This window comes from Hyalella azteca, unplaced genomic scaffold, assembly GCF_000764305.2.
Source record: "Hyalella azteca isolate HAZT.00-mixed unplaced genomic scaffold, Hazt_2.0.2 contig6811, whole genome shotgun sequence".
Classification (NCBI taxonomy): Eukaryota; Metazoa; Arthropoda; class Malacostraca; order Amphipoda; family Hyalellidae; genus Hyalella; species Hyalella azteca.
The window spans coordinates 333,474-354,132 of record NW_025936959.1 but is presented as its reverse complement, the minus strand read 5'-3'; the positions used below and the strand labels follow the sequence as shown (position 1 = coordinate 354,132).

General features: G+C 36.0%; 1 protein-coding gene across 4 annotated transcripts; it reads right to left on the bottom strand.

The window, feature by feature from the left end:
* Positions 1 to 440: 440 nt before the first annotated feature.
* Positions 441 to 20,451, bottom strand: LOC108677222 (flotillin-1). 4 transcript variants are annotated; one of them, XM_018165414.2, is made up of 11 exons: positions 20,305 to 20,451; positions 15,331 to 15,406; positions 13,297 to 13,387; positions 12,695 to 12,838; positions 12,188 to 12,307; positions 9,302 to 9,316; positions 7,247 to 7,543; positions 6,793 to 6,899; positions 5,922 to 6,132; positions 5,620 to 5,784; positions 441 to 2,660 (listed from the first exon to the last, which is right to left on the bottom strand). In XM_018165414.2, exons 1-11 carry the CDS (start codon positions 20,354 to 20,356, stop codon positions 2,643 to 2,645), a joined length of 1,296 nt encoding a protein of 431 aa, XP_018020903.1. In that variant the 5' UTR covers positions 20,357 to 20,451; the 3' UTR covers positions 441 to 2,642. The 4 variants fall into 4 exon arrangements, with proteins under 4 accessions (XP_018020903.1, XP_018020902.1, XP_018020904.1 ...); XM_018165413.2 differs by lacking the exon at positions 15,331 to 15,406 and adding an exon at positions 16,848 to 16,929 and having other exon boundaries at positions 20,305 to 20,450; XM_018165415.2 differs by lacking the exons at positions 9,302 to 9,316; positions 15,331 to 15,406 and adding an exon at positions 16,848 to 16,929 and having other exon boundaries at positions 20,305 to 20,450.
* Between the last annotated feature and the right edge of the window lie 208 nt (positions 20,452 to 20,659).

Genomic DNA, 20,659 nt, shown 5'->3' with positions numbered 1-20,659 from the left:
GGATGTTCAAAGTTAACCTACTCTGAATATTCGTAGGCGCATTACCTCTTGCATTGCACAATATCTGTTGAAAATTCGTTGCTCGACATTTTTTTGAAACAATACGGAAAGGCAGTCTTTTTTTGTCAAGACCCGTTTTTGCTAACTAATGGCCTAGTCTGCATCATACTCAGCTTTGCAATTAATATATGAAAACGATTTCTTCTAGTATTAAATGCCGTTTCTACTTATTTTTTCCAAGTGCACGCAATTCAAAGTATCAATTGGCTAAACATGAACATGGTTACTCTAGTTCTTAATGCACTAAAATGTTCTCAATTTGAAACTACTACAAATCTCTATTACTCTTAGAGGCAGATGAAAGTTGGTTAATCGCTTCACACGGAGCCTCCTGCTATTACATGGGCATTGCACCCAGTTGCTGTTAAGAATCAAGAAAGTTAAAGGTTACTCTTTATTTGATAATCTGTATAATTTAACATTTTGCTTAATGTTAGACTGGCAGTGCATGCAAGTTATAGTATCAGCAACGTGTACCAGTTTCACTTAGCTCCTGCTTACTGTTCTCTGATTTTCGTGTCATTAATTCAGTTCATGTAACAATAATAGTTTTTAAACAAGCCTTATAGGCAAGAAGACGAGAAGTAATTTAGTGGCGTCAAAAAGTATTGAAACTAGATTATTAAAATATAAATTGCAGATACGAATTTATCAGAGTCCATTAATCTGAAGCAATCGTTGACAGGAATGAAACAATTTCAGAGTTAATGCAGAGCGAGATGGTGATACCTTTCACGTTTGATGGTGAACAATTGTCTCTCTAGTGGCACAGTTATGAAGTTATATAAAGCTACATAATTCAGACAAATCCATACATCGATCCTTCTATTGACTACTCTACGGTTAAAAAATATTATGGTAAATATCTGTGTAAAATGGACTGGAGTGAGCCTCAGGACGCAGCAAAACTCAAGTCAAAAGTGACAAGTGAAGATAGAAAAGATGTAAAAAAACACTAGTCTTTTCCATATCGATAGTGGGTTGCGGAGATAGGTAAATTATATGTTAAGTTTACAAAAGTTACCTACTCAAGGCCAACTCAAAGCTGTCGGAGTTATTGGAACGTTTGAATGCAGCGACGCTAAGCTAAGGCCACAACACTACAGCGCGAGTACTCCATATATTTTAATCACGCATGCAGCAAATCCAAGAAGAGAGGAAGGAACATTAATGCTATAAGGTACCATTCAGGTTAGTCAGATGAAGCCTAACGACTAAGACAAGAGTTCCAGACGGTTATCTTCCCATCATACTAGCTTACTGAACGAAATTGGTTACAAAACTAATGCGTACTAAAATTGGACAGTTATGGGTAAATGAATTATTTTGGTTTAGAAGTTCACGATCAATCTTGAATTAGACGTTCCCGGTTAATCTTGGATTAAAAGGTAACAGGTAGTTAGGAAGTTTCTGTGATGTTACCTACACATTCAAGTGCGGTCTTGGACAACCAAATACTGTAAGTTAAACACAGTGAAGCAAGTAACGATTATCCATACTAAGAATTTCGCTCAAACTTAAAGGAAATAACAAATGCAAGAAATACTGAACTACTATTTCATCCCAAGATGAGGATGAATAATACAATAGATAAAAACGGTATCGAGATGAATCCACGATAGAAAGTGTGAGAATCTGAAGGCCTTCCTTCACAGTAATTCAGTGCTTCATTCATTTGCTGTTTGACAACAACAAACAACGAAGGATAAAAACAATGCCCCTGAAAGTCTTTGGAACAAATGCCACAGAATGAACGAAGCAATATGATGTAAGTATCCCATTTGTTACACATCAATCAAAATTAAAACAATGAGTGTCTAAATTTTACTGTTATAGGTTTGTATACATGCCAAGTTTGCCGGTTTAAAAAAGTATGATTCCATATTTCATCGTGAAGTAAACATTTGTTCAAAATTTGCTATCAGATTATAGTGAACTTCACCAGCATGAATTCTAAGTGTTTCCCCGCTCTGTGTCTCTTCAGTTAAGAATATCAAATAAGAGAGAACTCAAATTTCCTTATAATGACGACCATGAGTAATTTTCAGGCATAATAAACGATAATATTTCCATGCAGTAGAAAATGCATGCATATGCAGTCGCAGAACTCAAATGCAAGATGACTTTTCCATCAATCAACAACTGCCGTCTGCTGAGTTGACAAAACGCCAAACCATAGCACACCACATAAAAGCTGGTAAGAGTAATTACGATATATTCAAGAATACTCATAAAAATTTGTGACATGTCATACAACTAGTATGCATACAGACACAGTTAGTATCATATCTGTATATATAAAATATATTTCGGTGCGCGAAATATTGCAAGCTTATCCGGCTAATTCGGGTTGCGTTCACAACAAAGTTGGAGAAAGGATAAAAGTGGAAGATGTGCTAAATAAACTTGCAGTTGTGTATGGAATACAAAAAAAGATGACTTTCCGTTGTGCACATTAACAGAAGAATTACTCGCAAAAGTAGGATAGCATTGGCAAGGTCACAAGACATAAGTCGAGTTACTGCAGACTCAATACAGAGGGCGAGCAGGCGTGGCAGGGACCCTCATCCGAGTCCTCCAACCTACACAGTCCGCACAGGCTGAAAATGCAAAAATTAAATCAGTTCCTCACACTAATACTGAAGAAACTCATAGGCACACAATGCAAGAAACGCCTTATCATTCTGACGAGCTTCATTATATTACGTGAAGATTGTTTTAGTGAAGGATACAGGTGAAGTCTAACAACGATACAAAGTGAAGTGAGGAGAAAAAGACATCTAGAAGAGACACTTATAGATTAAACAAGACAATTAAAATTCAGTTCGAGTTTCATTAACGTTCAGACACAAAAGGAAGGATCTAGCATCTATGTCGACTGCTCTATGAATATCTATTCTAAGAGGACAGTTTCGATTCAATGGACAGACTACATTTACAACTAAGATCTACTCACACTGACTAGATGGCAGCTACTGCCTAATACTGTACGGTCAAAAACCCTACAAAAATGGACGTCAGAAAATGGAACGGTCACATTATTTTTAAATTATGAAACGTGACTAAAGTCAATCATTTTATACATAAACGACATAAGTCTTAGACATGAAACGAGATAAATAAAAGATGCGCAATCACGTACGAGCAAGAAGGTAAATGGTTCATGGTTAAAGACACATAGGAAGGAGAACACACATTAGTTAGTTCCTTCTTAAGATTATTTTTACTTTGATCCCAAATAACCTTATATGTTACAGAAGACTTGCCTCATTCTGCATCACACATTTTCCCACACGCCGTTGGATAAGAAAATTTTCGACTAAATTAGCGTTTAGATGAGACAGTTGCTAAATAATCATACAGAAATCAGAAAGGCACATTGATATTCGATTGAGCAGATGTTGCCGCATATGAAAATTCACTTACAAATCCTACGCTGGCACTTCATCCAAGGCGTCAGTTGTTTAAAATCTTTTGCACGTCTCAAAACATTGCAATAATTTCTGTCAAATATTTCGTATATGCGCTACAAACAGAAGCAGGCTACCACTATTTCCAGCGGGGAGGTTTGGCCGCCTTAGGCTTAGTACCTCCAGTTCCAGAATCACGACTGCTGTCTGAGGAGCTTCTGTCAAGGGCGACTCGGCCGCTAGCAGCGCTAGCAGGTCTACTACCTCGACCACTAAGGGCGCTAGGAGGTCTGCTGTCATGAGTGCCTGTGCTGCTTAGCGCACTGGAAGACCTACTCGCTCGACCGCTTAAAGCACTCGGTGATTTGACCTCCTGACTTCCACCAGTTATGCCTAGAACACTCGTAGGCCTGCTGCTCCGATTGCTGGCAGAATCATAAGTTACGTTCTTCGAGTCTCTAGTTGTAGATAATTTTGAAAGAGCTTCTCGATGAGCTGAGGCTCCTTTAACACTACCACCGTCGACTCCCTTCCCTTTCATCGGGATTTTCAATGGAGCGCTGCTTCTTTGTTCGACGCACGAGTGCGAAGGCCGTGGCACAGGAGTGGCAGTTGATCCAAGTGGCTTCGAACGAGACTCTGCAATCGTTCCTTTTGGGACGGAAGTCTTCATTGCAACAGCAGCTGGTTCAGCTGTATACTTTGCAATCAACGATTTGGGTTCTCTGGCATTCTTACCAACTAATCTGGAATCTCCGGATTCTCCACGTTCACTTGTACTCCCATGACTCAATTCAGACTTCGAGGCAGAGGACGTTTTTGCACTGCGTTCTGCAACAACCAAATTACTCTCTTTTCTTTCTGACGAGCCACCCACTTCTTTAGCATTCCGCTTCTGTAAGACAGTTTCTGCACTGCTTGACTCGCTGCTTTTATCGCAACTTTTCTTATTTTCGTCAATAAATTTATCAATATCTATCCCAGACTCTTCGCAAAGCTTTGTCAGATTTCTCTCCATCTCTTCTTTGACTTTGGACTCAACTTCCCTAAGAACAGTTTCCATTTCCTCGCCAACTAAAGAAAGAGGCTTAGTTGCACTTTTGTCTGGTCCTGCCAGAACCTCGTGCTCCGACTCGCTACAAATAGCGCTTCCACTTTTAGCAAACTGCACAGTGTGAGCTACCCAACTATCCACAATCTTCTCCTTATTCTTTTCAAGAAGAATATCACTGAGGCGAACTACTCGAGTTCGGGCATCCTCAATGCCTTCTTCGTCTTCAGTGCGTCGCTTAGGTCTTGGAGACGTTCTGGGCTCATATTCTAGGCTAGCGTGTTCTTCTCCCTCTCTATCCTCGATTATTTTGCGGTAAGAAAACTTTTTCTTGACATTCAAATGCTTGGATTCTCCCTGGCCTTCGAGTACATTCTCTGAAGTCTGGCCTAACAAAAAACTTCGCCTCAATTCTTGATTTTGTTCCATGGAAACGTTCAAGTTTTCATCAGCCCGCATTACAGCCGATGATGTTTTGGTAGCTTCTGTGCGAGTCTTGCGTGGGCTAGAAGGTAATAGAGAGCTACTACCTTTCTTTAGTATAACAATGCCAGACTTCTCGAGACTCACAGCTCGTTTTGCCGGAACGGGTTTATTGCGAGGAGCCACAGGCGGCATCTGACTGTCAGCAGCCTTTGACGAGTGCAACCAAAATCCACCGGCAGTCGTGTTTTTAGCTTTCTCAAACTCGTCAATATCGTCATCATCTGTGGAAGACTTCCCTGTTGCTCCCGAAAGGTCAGGCGGAAGACGACTCCAGTCAGGCTTAGATGACTTCTTTGACCGATAAAACGGATCAAGAGTTAGGCTAAGCGGACGTTGTACAGCCTTCAAGCCCGTTGTTTGAGCCCACCTACCTCCAAACGCCAAATTCCTACTGTTTGCAACATCATCTCCTACAAATGACCCTTCACGATGATTGATATCATCTTGAACCTTTCCCATAGAAGAGCATCGAGAGCGGTAAGGTCTAAGAGCCCAAGAACCAAGACCCTCAGACTCTCGCCTATCGAGGATTTGCCACCACGCAACACAGAGATAGCTAGAGGCGTGTTGCGGGTGCCGGGAATGTACTGGGTACATCATAGGTCACCCCACCTTCGCCACGTCAATGCCGGTCATCTTATGGACCATCTCAGGCACGCGGCTAACGATGTCCATCACTTCTCCAGTGAGCTTCGCGGCGCCCACTTCGCTCTTGCTGCTGCTGATCATCGTGATCTTCTTAGCCTGGCTCAGAGGAGCTGCCACCTCAGCTGCAATCTGACAGCAACCATAAAAAAGTTAGATGAAGCATTGTACAATACTATATAATATAATAAACTGTACCATTATACATAGTGATATTTATACGATACTATGATATACTTCAAAGTAATTACAAAATAATTCAAAGAAACCTTAGGCAATGTTTGGAGGTAGAGATCCATCATAGCAGCCTCCTTGAACTCCTTCCAAGCTTCAGCTTTCTGAGCCATGATGCTGGCTTCGGCTTTAGCTTTGGCTTCGATGGCGGCGGCTTCAGCCTCCCCCTTCACCCTGATGGCTTCGGCTTCAGCTTCAGCCTCCAATACCAGTCGAATGCGCGTTGCCTCGGCAATTTTCTCCAACCTTTGAGAGGTATTTTATTTGAAAGATGGAATACAAAACAGTTCAGAAATTGCTTTCATACCAGAATTTTTGTTTCTACACTAGGAGAGAACTTATCCTCCCGTTAATACCAATAAAGTTTCAATTAAGCTAACGATATCGGCTTAGAGAACATCATCAGATGCGAAGCATTTAGGTGAATAAATAGCGAGCATGAGTTGTTATTTGATATTTTCTGCGGTTTAAACTTAAAGGAACTGCATGTAAATGGATGAAAAAAACTAAAGTTTATACAAACTAATAACTCATCGGATCTGCAAATGATTTGGTATCAACAGAATGTCAGAGAACTAGGACCCATACAAGGTCATAGGAGGTAACTAGTCTTGCATACTGGCAGAACAATCCATTAATTGATCAAATGAATCCAATATTACTGCATACTCAGCTGAACTGATTCATTGTACAAAGCCGTACACTTTACATAAGAGAACATAATACAACAATAAATAAATTGTAAAAATATATAATAATAAGAGTTACAATTAATAAAAAATAGCAAGACTTAGTTCCTTTACCAAGATCATCATGAGCCAACAATGCACGTATTCCACAACACTGGAAGAAATATTGAGCCTGTAAATTTATTAAAGAAACATACAAGTTAGTCAAGTTTGCTACCTGAACTTCTCAGCCTCAGCAGGCTGCTTGACGGTACCCTGAAGTTCTTTCTCGCGACGCAAGATCTCTTGGTTCTGCAACTGAACTTCTTGGGCACGTTCAACCACCTGAAAATTTTCAATTAAATCATGTAATGAATCAAATGCATCTTAGCACAACGATAAATGAAGGGGTTACATTTTTAAAATCTAATTAACCAATTATAAATTAGAATACTCCACACAAAAGTTGTGAGATGGCAGTCAAAAAAGCATGGTTTTTAGCACAAAAATCCCGAAGGAAGGAAAAATAGTAATAATTTTAAAGCCATTAATAGAGTAAATAGGATATTTTAATGCTTGCTAGAGATATATTTAATTGGAGACAAATGGGTACAACTTGACTTACAAAATGTTCAAACTAGAATAGTACAAATATTTTCCCTTTACCCAACAATTCAAGAAAAACTGGTCACCTTGATTTGCATTTGTTCTTCCTTGATCTTTTGGCGAGTTTTAGCCTCTTGCAGCTCAGAAGCAAGTTCGGCTTCTGCTCGCTTGGTCTGCACCTCAGTGTCATAGGTGGCTTTCTTGAGCTCAAAGTCTCGCTTAGCCTTGGCCATTTGTGTGTCATTGATGTACTTGGCGGCCATCCTTTCTTCTTCAGCAAGAGCCTCCTTCATACTTGACTCCTTCTTGGCCTCGGCTTCACCAATGCGAGCATCGCGCTTCACCTCTGCAGTTCGGGCCATACCTAGCGCATCGAGGTAGCCCTGTGTGCAACAGTTCTTATATACAACCAGTATAGAAAATAGATGCACCATCAAATTATAACTATACTACAAACAGATCATACACAAAACGTACAAACATTTTATGTGCACAACACATAGAGATAGTGAACAAACTGTTAGCGTATACAGAACTAATAGCATATAAATCAAGTACAGTAGGTATGTACGGTATTTTATCCCTGCATGCATGCACATATTATGTACCAAAACTGTGGATGACTCAAGTGCCTACAATGAATGCATAGAATTACCTGAATACATTAAAACTTAAATTAACAGAAAAATTCAGTACAACTCAGAGTATCATTCTTGCGGTTAGATCATCAAGACTCTAAATATTTCTCGCATAATGTTGAAGCAAATTGATTCTGGCCAGCACAATGCAAACAGGAATAGACAAAGTACCATTTTACAGAGATAGAAAGAATGATGTCTATCTATGTATGCATAACATAGTGTCTTCAAATATTAAATTAAATATTCAATAACTGGCATAAAATTTACTGACATTTGAAACACTCTGGTTAATGTTTCTATGCATGAAACGTACCATATTTCTTCTGTAAATTTATTAAAATTACCCAGGCGTTGAATATGTAGCACCCCCTTAACATGGCATAAAGAAAAGCATAGCTTCCCAGGATACATTGAAATTTTAAACAACAATATGCAGGATATAGTTTCTACTTTAAAAGTCAATGAAGGTAAATTTTCTACCAATATAACACATTACTGAAGATGTAATATAGAAAATTTTGTGAAAAAAAAAATCATTTTGGTACTTGCTATGCTTTATAAAAACAAACATCAGTTCCCATTCAATTCAAAAATGGATGCTAAATTATAAAGAAAGTTGGCTGCTCATCCACATGCCATGCAGAAGTGTGCTCAAGACAAATGAAATTATAATGACTGTTAAAGCAGTAAGTAAATCAAGATAATAAAAACGGATCATGATGTTTAGCAAGTAAAAATAAAAACTAATCATCCTTGTAATTATTTCATTTATTTTTAATAATAATTAATCCAGTTGACACTAATTGTAGGCTGAACTAGGTAAATTACAAGACAGTTATTTAGGAAGCACTAATAAATAAGCTTATTAAGCTAACGTGCACGTAACACGAGTCTGAAAGAAGCTTACTAAAATCACTATCTGGCATTTGATGCCTAAGGCATGAAGCATGAACAAGTAGGTATTTCAGTAAGCATTGCAACTTTTATTCATTAGGTATTCAAGTGGTAGCAGTGTGTGGAATAGTTCATAACTTGGGCAAGCATTTGATATTCACACCACATGCTGGCTGAGGGTAGCGGTGTATGGAATGGTTCTAAACTTGGGCAAGCATTTAATATTCACGCTATATGCAGACTAAATGGTAGTTTTTTTGTTAAATCAAGAACAAAATCTTTTATATTCGAGCCAATTAAAGGATAACATTGCTCAGCTGGACACTTCATCAGACAAGTTGTACCTAGATCCTTATCTTGATCAAAGTTTGCTTCTTTGAATATTTTGAATTGTTAAAAACCAAGTTGAACTAATATCACAACTGAATATAAGTGATCATAAAATTTTATCAACTAATTATTGCACAACACAGTGCATAACAAAGATTACAATTTTAATTTTCTGTTTACCAAAAAATGTCCATGGCATTCCTGCCCAGTAAAGGTTTAAGCATTTATTAATGAAGCGGGAGTGGGGCTCGCACTTGCAGCTCATTGAGTACTAACCTTAGCATAGCACCTCTGCAGGAGCATGGTAGGAATAGGAGAAAAGTGAAAACAAAATGCTACGGCACTCACCACTGATCAAATATAAAATAACAAGGAATTCTATGAGGCTGAAGGCTTGTAAATGGCAATAATTTTTAATAATGATGAAAAGCTAAAAAAAACTTGTATAAATAATTGAAGAATTTTGTGACATATATAGAAATCAGTAAATGGGATACAAAAACAGTTAAAGAGTACAGAAGTGATGTGTAAAGTAAGGTCTAAACAAACCACTTACAAATGATTATTCAGAGCTAGTTATAGTTAATAACATATTGTATTAAAAAATATTCTCTAAAAATCAAATAGAATGGTGTACAAGTTGTTTGGCAAAATTTACGACACCTGATCAAATTACTCTTTATTAAACTATACTATATACGTACCATTATTTCATATAGGTAGTTTTACTGTTATTCCAAGAAAGAAATAGTTATGTTGTACAATATAAAACTCCCCTTAACCCTCAATAAGTTAAAAACCCACAACAATAGTGCAAAAGTCTCCTTATATGCCAGGCTCAATTATTGCACAATTGAAAAAAATCGTTTTTAACCATGAATAATTAAATTAACAACGTTTAGTTTGAACCTTTGTACTGAAATTTGCCATTTACTACCGAATACAAAACATGCCTAATATATTTAAATAGATTAAATGATTTTCCTGGCTTTATAATGCATTACAAGAACACAGCATAACAGCCATAACTTGTTGAACTTCTCCAACATTAATAATGCTGACTTAATCTCATTTTCACTTAATCTCATTTTCAAGCTCAACAAATATAATACAAACTTTCTGATTAACAAAATAAATTAAGGAATGTAGCTATCAAATCAAAAACAGTAAAACTACCAGGAATGATGTTTCCAACACAAGCAAATATTGCATAAACATGTTCAACATTTGGTATTTTTTCCACATAATCTACTATCAAAACTAATAGAAAAACTAAGCGATTCGATGAAATAGTGATAAAAAAATGAAATGATCCTACCACTAAATGAAAGCATATTAATAATCCAAGCAAATGAGGTGTTGAGTGTTAGTGGGTAAACATAGGATAAAAATTAAGGCATGAGAAGAAATTTCCATGCAAAACACACAAGCAATGGTGCCATGAGGATCATTTAATTTGAATCATGCAGTGGGAGAGTTCCAAATAGATTCAGTATTTGAAGTATGAATAAATATAAAGCAAAGATGTACATGCAAATTATATATTAAGTATCAAAATTTCACAGTCCTGGATCACACGGAAGAAGAAATGGTGGGTCAAAGAAAAATTATGGCTCCAACTCTAGGAACCTCATCGTATGAAGTACATTTTCTCTTAATTTTCCACAATATCTCCACACAACAATTTTTATTTACCTGGTAGAATATGTTAGCACTAATACCTCAGTTATGCCAAGTTTCAATTCAATGTCTGATTAAAACATGGAAATTTAAAGTAGGTACGTTATTGTACAAATGATTATCAATATCATCAAATGCCAATGGCAAATTTTTGGCCAGCTGGAAAATTTTATTTGGAAATAGTTTCAGTAAATATATAGTTTATCAGGCACTAAACTTCAACACTGAGACTTCATATTGTATTCTATAAACTTGCGGTGAATTCAGTGTTCCATTCAGTACCAAATGTAGGGATTCTTAATTACCTCAAAAGTTTGCAATCATTTAACCAAACGAAAACAATTTGAATTCTACAATTTCCATTCTATCATAGATGGAAAATTTTTAAATCATAGTGGATTATAGTGGAAACAAAAGTGGGTTTGTCACTAATAAAACGTGTGCGAGTGGAACATAAGTAATGAAATATACAATCATAAAATAAATATGCTTGTAAATAAAAATGCATCTCATAGTTATACTTGTTCCATAATTGCGATAATGATGCACATGATTTAAATTAGGGGCCTAATTACTTGTATTAAATAGCAAGAAAAGCCTGAAAATTATAAAGCAATAAATTTATAAAAGGTACATTTAAGAATAATATATTGAAGCAACACAAAGGAGTGTTGAAATGACATAAGGTATGTCAAGCATGTCAGGTATTGCTTGACAGTCGCCTTCAGTGACTAATTATCTATCATACGCCACCCTCAGTGATGCTTTAAAGGATTGTACGTCTTGTCATAAGTAGCTTGCGATTCTACGCGGGTGGACCGCGATAGCTCTTTAAGACTCACAAGTCAGTTGTAGGAGAGACCTCCGAGCGTCCACAACTTAGTCCTACGCTCCGGCCCTCATTAAGCTTCTCTATCGAGCAGGCCGATTCCTTCCCTCTCTGAGATTGTATCCTCATAATGCCTATTGTAAAGTCATTAGTGAGTAAACTGTTCTGTATTAACTAGACTTTCACTCCTGCTATAGCCAACAATAAAAGATCCCGAACCTTCAGGTCCTAATCAAAGATAAACAATAACCAAGCCACCCAGAAAAAGTGGACGTGAGTCTTGAAGAGCTATCGCGGTCCACCCGCATAGAATCGCAAGCTACGTATGACAAGACGTACGATCTTTTAAAGCGTCACTGAGGGTGACGTATGATAGATAATTAGTCACTGAAGGCGACTGTCAAGCAATACCTGACAGTTATTTTGATAGGAGGAAATGATATGAATAAATGGCTAGAGTATAAGTACACTAGGAAAACATGGTGTATGGGCACAAGTAAATTTTGCGCAAAACCAGTAGTTAAAACCTACATAAAAATGAGAGGCAAATCACACAAAGCAATTTAAAGTGAAAAAAAAATGATAAATGACCATATCAAGGAGCCATAGCTGACACAGAGAACTTCAAGTAATAATGGGGTCCTATAACACACCTCATCATCATGAATATCCTTGAGTGTGTAAGAGAGCACAGTGATGCCCATTGTGACCAGATCAGTGGAGGCAACCTCAAAAACATTGTGGTTGAACTTCTTACGGTCCTTGTAGATCTCCTGTAAGTAATTCATCTCATTAATTAAAAACTAAAGCAACACATGACTTACTCTCTCCTGAATAGGCTTAATACTGTATTATTGATCCACAACACTCAAACTGAACACTCAAGTTTCCATAAAACTGAACATAGCCTTCTGAAATCCCTATAAGAATTCACAATAACTTTTTCAGCTTTTTAGCGCATTTTCTCATTTATGAAAAAAATGCACTATTGTGCTCGCCATGTTCGTCTGTCTGTCAGTCAGTCTGTCTGTCTGTCTGTCTATCCGTCAGTCCGTCTGTCCGTGACCTCAAGTTTTTGTCGACGAGAAAATGCGCTCTCTGTCACTCACTGCAGTGAGTACTGAGTTTTTTATTTCACATGAAATATTCTCGAGACTGACCTCAACACTCATGGAGCCCATGATGGCACGCTGATGTCCCTCAAGAGTTTCCAGGGCGATGGTGTGGATCTCTTGCTCAGTCTTGCCAAGGAACTGTTCACAAGCTGCAAGCAGCATCTCCTCATGCTGCCCCTGCACCTTCACCTGCAAACCCCTTTTTGTTATCAACACATTCCTCATGAATCAATGATGAGAATTCTATGTTGCTCTAAATACTTGTATTTTATTGATAGTTTTTTAATTAGGATTATGTATAGATAAATTTACTTAAAAGTGGATTTGGTAGTCTTAATTTGAAGGTGCAGGGAACAATCCTTAATTTTGACTTCCTAATGAGTATTAACAAATAATCTATAAAATAGTGTGGTCACAACAAATTAAATATGAAATAACTGGATTTCCCTGAAAAATTTTTTGATTTTTTTTTCCATTGGTTTCAATTTGATTTCAAATTCTTTGTAAAATCGTGCAAACCAATTTCAATCATTCTGATTTCAATCATTGTCTGTAATGGCAGCAAAAAGAAGCAAGCAATTTATTTTCTATCATTATTACAAGTAGTTAAGGTAAAAATTCTAAATTATAGGAAGTTCTGAACACACCTGAGCAATGCCTGTGACAGAGAGGGGCACACCTTGCGCAGTGTAGACTCGTGGGGACTCCACATTCAGGGTCATGACGTTGAGAGAGATCCTGAAGAAACGTTACTTACATGCAACAGCTAGAAATTTATGCAATTCTCATACACCAGACCAACTCATCATACATCACTAATCATTATTCAAATTAATAATAAATTTTATTGTTTAAATAGGCATAATTCAGGGCTAAATAGTCAACAAGTATTTAAATAACCTGAACATTTAATGCATATTGACTTATGTTTGTAGCAGTCTAATTTCTTTGTTTCTAATTGATTTTTCAGAAATAAAAGTCATGCAATTTCTCTGTTTCAATATTAATTATACATTTTCATACTAAATATTACAATTTTTAAAGAAGTTGAAAATGATAGTTGTTCTTCAGAAAATATTTGATTTAAATTACATTTGAACAAATTTGAAATAAAAAAATATGGAGTAAATAATGAAGCTAAAGCATCTAGGAAAGCATCACTCGACATTCAACAACATGATACAGATATTATAATAGGAATGAAGTGAAGGATGGAATGAAGCAGAAGGATACAATTACTATTACAATAGGAATGATGTAAGGATGGAATGAAGCAGAAGGATACAATTACTATTACAATAGGAATGATGTAAGGATAGAATGAAGCAGAGAGATACAATTACTATTACAATAGGAATGAGGTGAAGGATGGAATGAAGCAGAGGGATACAATTACTATTACAGTAGGAACGAGGTGGAGAATGGAATGAAGCAGAGGGATACAATTACTATTACAATAGGAATGATGTAAGGATAGAATGAAGCAGAGAGATACAATTACTATTACAATAAGAATGAGGTGAAGGATGGAATGAAGCAGAGGGATACAATTACTATTACAATAGGAATGAGATGTAGGATGGAATGAAGCAGAGGGATACAATTACTATTACACTAGGAATGAGGTAAAGGATAGAATGAAGCAGAGGGATACAATTACTATTACAATAGAATTGAGGTAAAGGATAGAATGAAGCAGAGGGATACAATTACTATTACAATAGGAATGAGGTGAAGGATAGAATGAAGCAGAGGGATACAATTACTATTACAATATGAATGAGATGTAGGATGGAATGAATTACAGAGATTCCTAAAGGATCAAGCACCAGTATCATTGTTAATTAAAACTATAATAGATCAAACATAATTAATAACAACTGTAGGTTCAAAATATTGAAAACATGGGATTAATTTTAGTCAATTTTCACGACTAATCAAAAAATTAACGCGTTCTAAGAAATCAGTGCAGGTGACATGTTATAATTGGATGCAGTTTCATTTAATAATCATGCAAGTTGGCAAAAACCAAGCAATGCGTGGTGTATCTAGTAAATTTATACTATAAATGACGTCATGCAACACTGGCCACATGCCATTTGCCAAGTGAAAATAAATTGTTCCCTTCAGTTTGCCTATTTGTATTTTCAAGCTTAATTATGTTGAAGGGGGAAAAATTCAGCAGTTATCAACACCTTGATATATCTTTACTCAAATTAATGAAATAATGCAGGATACTTTGACAATGGTAATAACATGAAACAAATCTAATAGGAATGGTTTTCAGAGTATTACGTAACATGCAATAATTCATTATGAAGATAATCATGTGGACTACCTACTAAAATAATCAAAAAAACAAATTAAAGCCAACATAAATTTTAGAACTTTTCAACATTCAACTGATTTAGGAATTTCAAATTTCATCAAGGAGTGGGGAAACTGGTCATAAAACAAGAATTCAATGGATTCCAACTTTGGCAGAATTTGACTTAATTTTCAGGTGATCATGAGAATGAAAATTAGTAAAGAGTACAAGATGATAGTTGGAATGTCTATGAAATGATTGCTTGGGTTTTATTTATGAGTGTCACAACTTAGGAAGAATGAATGATGCGAGACTAAGGGAGGAGGAAGGAAGGGACCAGAGAGGTGAGCTTGGTCAGGACACAGGCAGCTACCTCTGAACTCGCTGGATGGTTGGCCACACAAAGGCACGACCACCAGGCACGAGGAGGGGCTTTTTGTGACAACATCCTGTGAACAAAACCAGTGATGCAGCTATTGTGATGAACAATCCTATAACAATGTAGCAAACAAATGAAGACTTTAGCAGATCTTCTCACTTGGATTGCCTTCCTGTCTTCTTGACTACATTGGCTGAGAAAATAAATTCTCATCTAAAAATGCATTTGAAATGTTCTTGGGAGTAAATTAATTTGCATGATTTTCTGGTGATCCACGCAACTAAAAATGATGAAAGATATGAACATGGTTTTCAGCATCATGCTCATGAAGACCCACACATACCTGGCAAATAGCATGAAAGACATGGCCAAAGAAGTAGACGTGGTCACAGTTAAGCAATTAGTTGAACACAAGTTTACTGCAGGTGTAAGTGGTAACAAGTGCCTGCAACTCAAAATTAAGCATGTATGTTTGAAAAGTTTCAGCCACATAACTGTTCAAGCCCATTCACTCAAAATGAGCATTATTCAGGCACTTTGCATTTTCTCTAGATACGCCATCCATGGTGGAAATTCAGTGAACACTAAATCCTTGAATTAACTACCAGTTATGCAATAGTTTACATCATTCGACAATTTTGTTCAGCACAGGCAAGTGTTAGCCCTGACAAACTATTTCCACAAAAATTTGTAAATCATGATGGCAAACAATGCTCAAGATGTGTAAATAGGCCATCACATAAAATAGAATAGCATTGTTAGATTAGATACTATAGTTGAAAAATATTTAGAGTTCCAATATGAACTTCTGATGAAAAAATTTAGAAAGCAAAGATAAGTCAGCATTAAGATTGTGTTTGGGCCAGAGAACTGTTGTGAATAAAAAACATTCAACACCTCAGCCACCCAATCACAAATAAAATACCCAAAAGTACCTTGGTTTGAAGAACCCACTTGTACCATGTCATATTCATTAATCACAAGTTTATATAACAGTACCCTACAGGTGATAGTCAAAAATAAATGTTTTTGTGCGCAAATGTATTTAAAGGAAATTTTAACAAGAATTATTTTCTATCCTATAAATCATATTATTATATTTAAATTATTGCTTTTATTATTGAAGCCAAAAAAAATTTCTCTACATATTTATCAGGACAATACCAAGACAATAACGCATACTCGCAGCAAAATAATATGAATATATTTCCCCCATTTGCATAAATACTAACACACGAGTTAGTGACACCACATCAGTCTGCAAGCATCACATAACAAACAAAGTTTAGTGACACCATCACAGCCAAACTCTAGCCCCAGAAGACAAGACACGCAGATAAGACAAGGAGCAGGTGCAATTGAATTCAAAGCTGAAATCCGAGTATCTCTATTTTTTTAAAGCTAAGTGATTGAGATGCTGCAGATCAACATTACAGGCGCCAGAACCCAGTAGAAATAAAATGCACATTGTAGCAAGCACCAACAGATAAAATAGTGAAACTTTCCAGTACCTCTGTGCTTGTTGGAAGCATGGGAGCACAAAGGCTCGTCCACCTACTACAGTGTGAGGCATATTCCGAGGAGTGCAAGCTCCTGCAAATTAGGCATAAAAACCAACTAACTCATCAAACTAATTCAAATGATAAAACTTTTGTCTCACCAATCCCACAAAATTGACACAATCTTAAGTCCAACACAAAAGTCCATGGGTGAATTGATGGACAGCATTATGTGTCTTAGTTGCTATTAATATGCTATAAGTATGATGTTAAAAATTCACCTTTATTATAATGATTGATGACAGCTAGGCACATTGAGCAGAAATGTGCAAGCTTAATTACAATTTCATTTCAATTTTAGAAAATTACTTAAAATCCATAAATTTTCTTAACAAAATCATAACAAAAATATCAACTGCTTTATAAACATGATAGTAGGGCAGGGATAGTCAACAGTTGCCACATAGTGGCATTTGCAGCTAGCAGACAATTTTCACATTGAAAAAGTGAATTCATTTATATTCTAATTTTTATCACATAAAGGATAATAAAAATGAATCCAACATATTAGTGACTAATATTCAGCATTGGTTAGGGGCAATGGGCAGGTACCTGGTGGTCAATATTTCATGACTAAAGAAGACTTACAGTAGTAGTTAATTTAGAACCTTGGGGAACCACTGCTGTAGATGCATACTTCAAAAGATAGCATCAATGCTTTAATACTCAACTTATGTCCAACAAATTTCTGAAGAAAGCAAGTTAGTTACCTCCCCACACAAGGGAAAATGAATGTTTTCATGAAATTTTCTCATATGAAACAGGCCATATTGTTCAACTGAGAACAATAGAAAATAGATGCTAATGAGATAGAAAATTTGCAACATTTGAAGGATTCAAGAAGGTATTTTATTTATCAAAACCACCAACCCTCCACATTCAGCATGGCATGCTGGGATCAGCCAAGCAGCCATGTAAACCAATAAATGACAACCAATATAGTTACTTATACAATGCTATGAATCTTTTGTAATAAAACATATATACTATTGCTGTGTAGATATTACAACAGTGAAGCTACTCTAAAGCCACTTGAGACAGAAATCTAACATACCATATCTACTTTCAAACCCATAATATACTTGAGCTTTGCCACCATTTTAGGAGTGGCAAGATTCTTGCTAAAATGAATTATCTTTAATCAAATTGTTGACAAAAGTGCACAAATAAGCTGAGTTTCTAAAAAGATTGAAAATATACCAATTTAGAGCCATAAAATTTTAATAATAAATAGGACTCAAAAACTAAATTTAGTAGTCAACCATATACATGCTAAAGAAACATGATTATTTCCTTGCTGTTGAGTGCATTGACACTTGGGAATTAAACATGGTGAAAACCAAATTGTAGAAATGAAAATACAGTTAAATTTTATTATTGGAATACATATCTAAATTCAATTTTATTCATTTTTGGCTGGGTGCAAAATGCAAATAAAAAAATTAACTTTCTAACAGTCCCAACTCATTTGTGAAACTTTAATTTAAAAATTATTTTCCAAATCTTTTACTATAAAATGATGAGTCAAACAAATATTGATAAATATTTACTTAGTTTTATAGTAATATTCAAGATTTTTAACAAAACCAATGGAAAATATATTCAATGCTCAAAGACTGAAAAATAATAGGGTAAACGTGGTATATTCCGTAATCGTGGGTAATTCCGTCACCTCTTTAGTTTTTCCTTTATATTAAGCTTTGTTTTAGTTCCATGCGTTCGTTGATGGTTGAAATGGTGACGTCATACATTTGCGCGTCAAACTAATGCCAAAACACTAGATCTTGGCCATCTAGTGGGAAAATATTGAGATCCAAAGAGAGACGATGCACGCTACCCAGTGAGATCATCGAAAAATGTGTCAAATTTGACAGTTGACATGGCTCTACCAAATAGTGAATAACTGTTTTTATAGGAAGAATATTATGGTTTGAGACTTTTAAATACGTCTGTGAATATATTAGGAATCCTTTAAGTATACTTGTATTTGCTGATTTCAAGTGGTAAATAAATTAATAAATGATTAAGTTGAGAAATGGATTTATACACATGACAACTAATTCCGTCACAACTTGAATTGGACACACACAGATTGTTCCAAGCTGTGTACAAAAATTAAAATTTGCTTAATTAAAAGCTAAATAGTTGTTAATTAAAAGCATAATTAAGTAGTGTTCAATACGTATTCATTAGTGTTCTAATTCAAAGCCGTGTTGTATCCCAATACAGCTCACACAGCAAACGGAATTCGAACACGTGGATGTCGGCATTACGTATCAGTAGAATTTGAAGCGCGGACGTAATACGCCTCACCACGTGCTGAATATTGCCACACACAGTGACGGAATATAGGGATTTGGTAGGTTTCCATTCTAAAGGCTTTTAAATGAATATGGCAACATATTGTGACGTTTTGTTGTTGCTGGCGCGTAGTACAGTGTTTTGCAATTTGGGAGTCAAATAAAGCAAACAGAACTCGAGTAACGCATACGGTTATTTTTTTAAAGTTTTCCATTTCTCAATGCGTCCTTAATGTGACGGAATATACCACGTTTACCCTAGGCAAAAAATTTATTCACAGACACAGGTTGAAATATTAATTCATACTCATTCTCATTGTCATAGCAAAGCTTGGATTTCTTTTCAGAGGCACAAAATCAATATAGGCTAGGACGCTAGGTACTAAATACTAATAGCTTCAAGCCTTCAACCTTCAAGTTCACAAACCCAATACTACCCCTGTACCCCAATAGGCTAACTATCAGTCTAGGTATCTGGACTCTGGAGTGTGAATATTTTTTGCATTTATTTCAAAACCAAAAAATCATAGGCTAATATAATTTTCATTGTGTACCTAACTAAAAGTGGTATAAATAAATGCCATACTAGGCCTATCTGCCAAATAAATGATGTGTTGTTGACATTAAAATTAAAGGCAATGTAGTTTTAAACTTTTATTTTTGTACACATATTGTAGTTCAACAAAATCCATCACTTCGATAAGGCGCTTCAACTTTGTAGCTGTCATGGCCAGTGTAAAAAAAAAAAAATATTCCCGGCACCGGAGCCAGCGCAAAGAAAACAATTTCTGAAAAACAGGATATTTTAACATACCCAGACATTTGGCAATGATAGACAAGTTAACAACCATTGTACCTATTTAGATAACGAGTTTTATATTTTACTAGCCAGATTATTATACAAAATGAAAATTTGAATACGGCTCAAGTACCAATATGAAATTTTTAGTAACTGAGAGGCTCATTTTGTCTCTAGTGACTCTCTACCCTCAGGCTAAATGAGTAAAAATGCCGCTACATACTAACATAGCGAAGGAGGAAAACTTTGTTAACACCTAAGAATCGTCAAGTAAATGAAAGTTAGATGTAAATTCAAACAATTAACTAACCTGATACGACAAGAGCTTCATTGGGTCCACAAGTAACGAAGCCCCACACCATTTTTCAGTCGTTTTTGGCAGATTTTGAAGAATACTAAACACTACAACTACGCATCTCACACCACACCCAAGCGACTAATAGCAGACGACAAAATGTGGAACTTTTCGTAGATTGAGTTGACATTTCAGAGCGAGCATGCGCAATCAAGGCCTTCCTATAACGTTCATTAGACTAAAAATTAAATTCTTCTCTGCAGGCATGAATAATTTTAGATTTCTATAATAAGTTAGTTGAAAAAGCTTTAAAAGTATATATATAAATATATATAAGTGTAGGCCACATCAGGCCTACACTTCAGCGCCG

Coding starts and splice junctions, on each gene's coding strand:
- LOC108677222 (XM_018165413.2), bottom strand. CDS start 20,356: ATGGTGTGGGGCTTCGTTACTTGTGGACCCAATGAAGCTCTTGTCGTA. Junction 13,388..16,847: donor TGCTTCCAACAAGCACAGAG/GTACTGGAAAGT, acceptor ACGTTTCTTCAG/GATCTCTCTCAACGTCATGA. Junction 6,133..6,792: donor GCTGAGGCTGAGAAGTTCAG/GTAGCAAACTTG, acceptor TACCTCTCAAAG/GTTGGAGAAAATTGCCGAGG.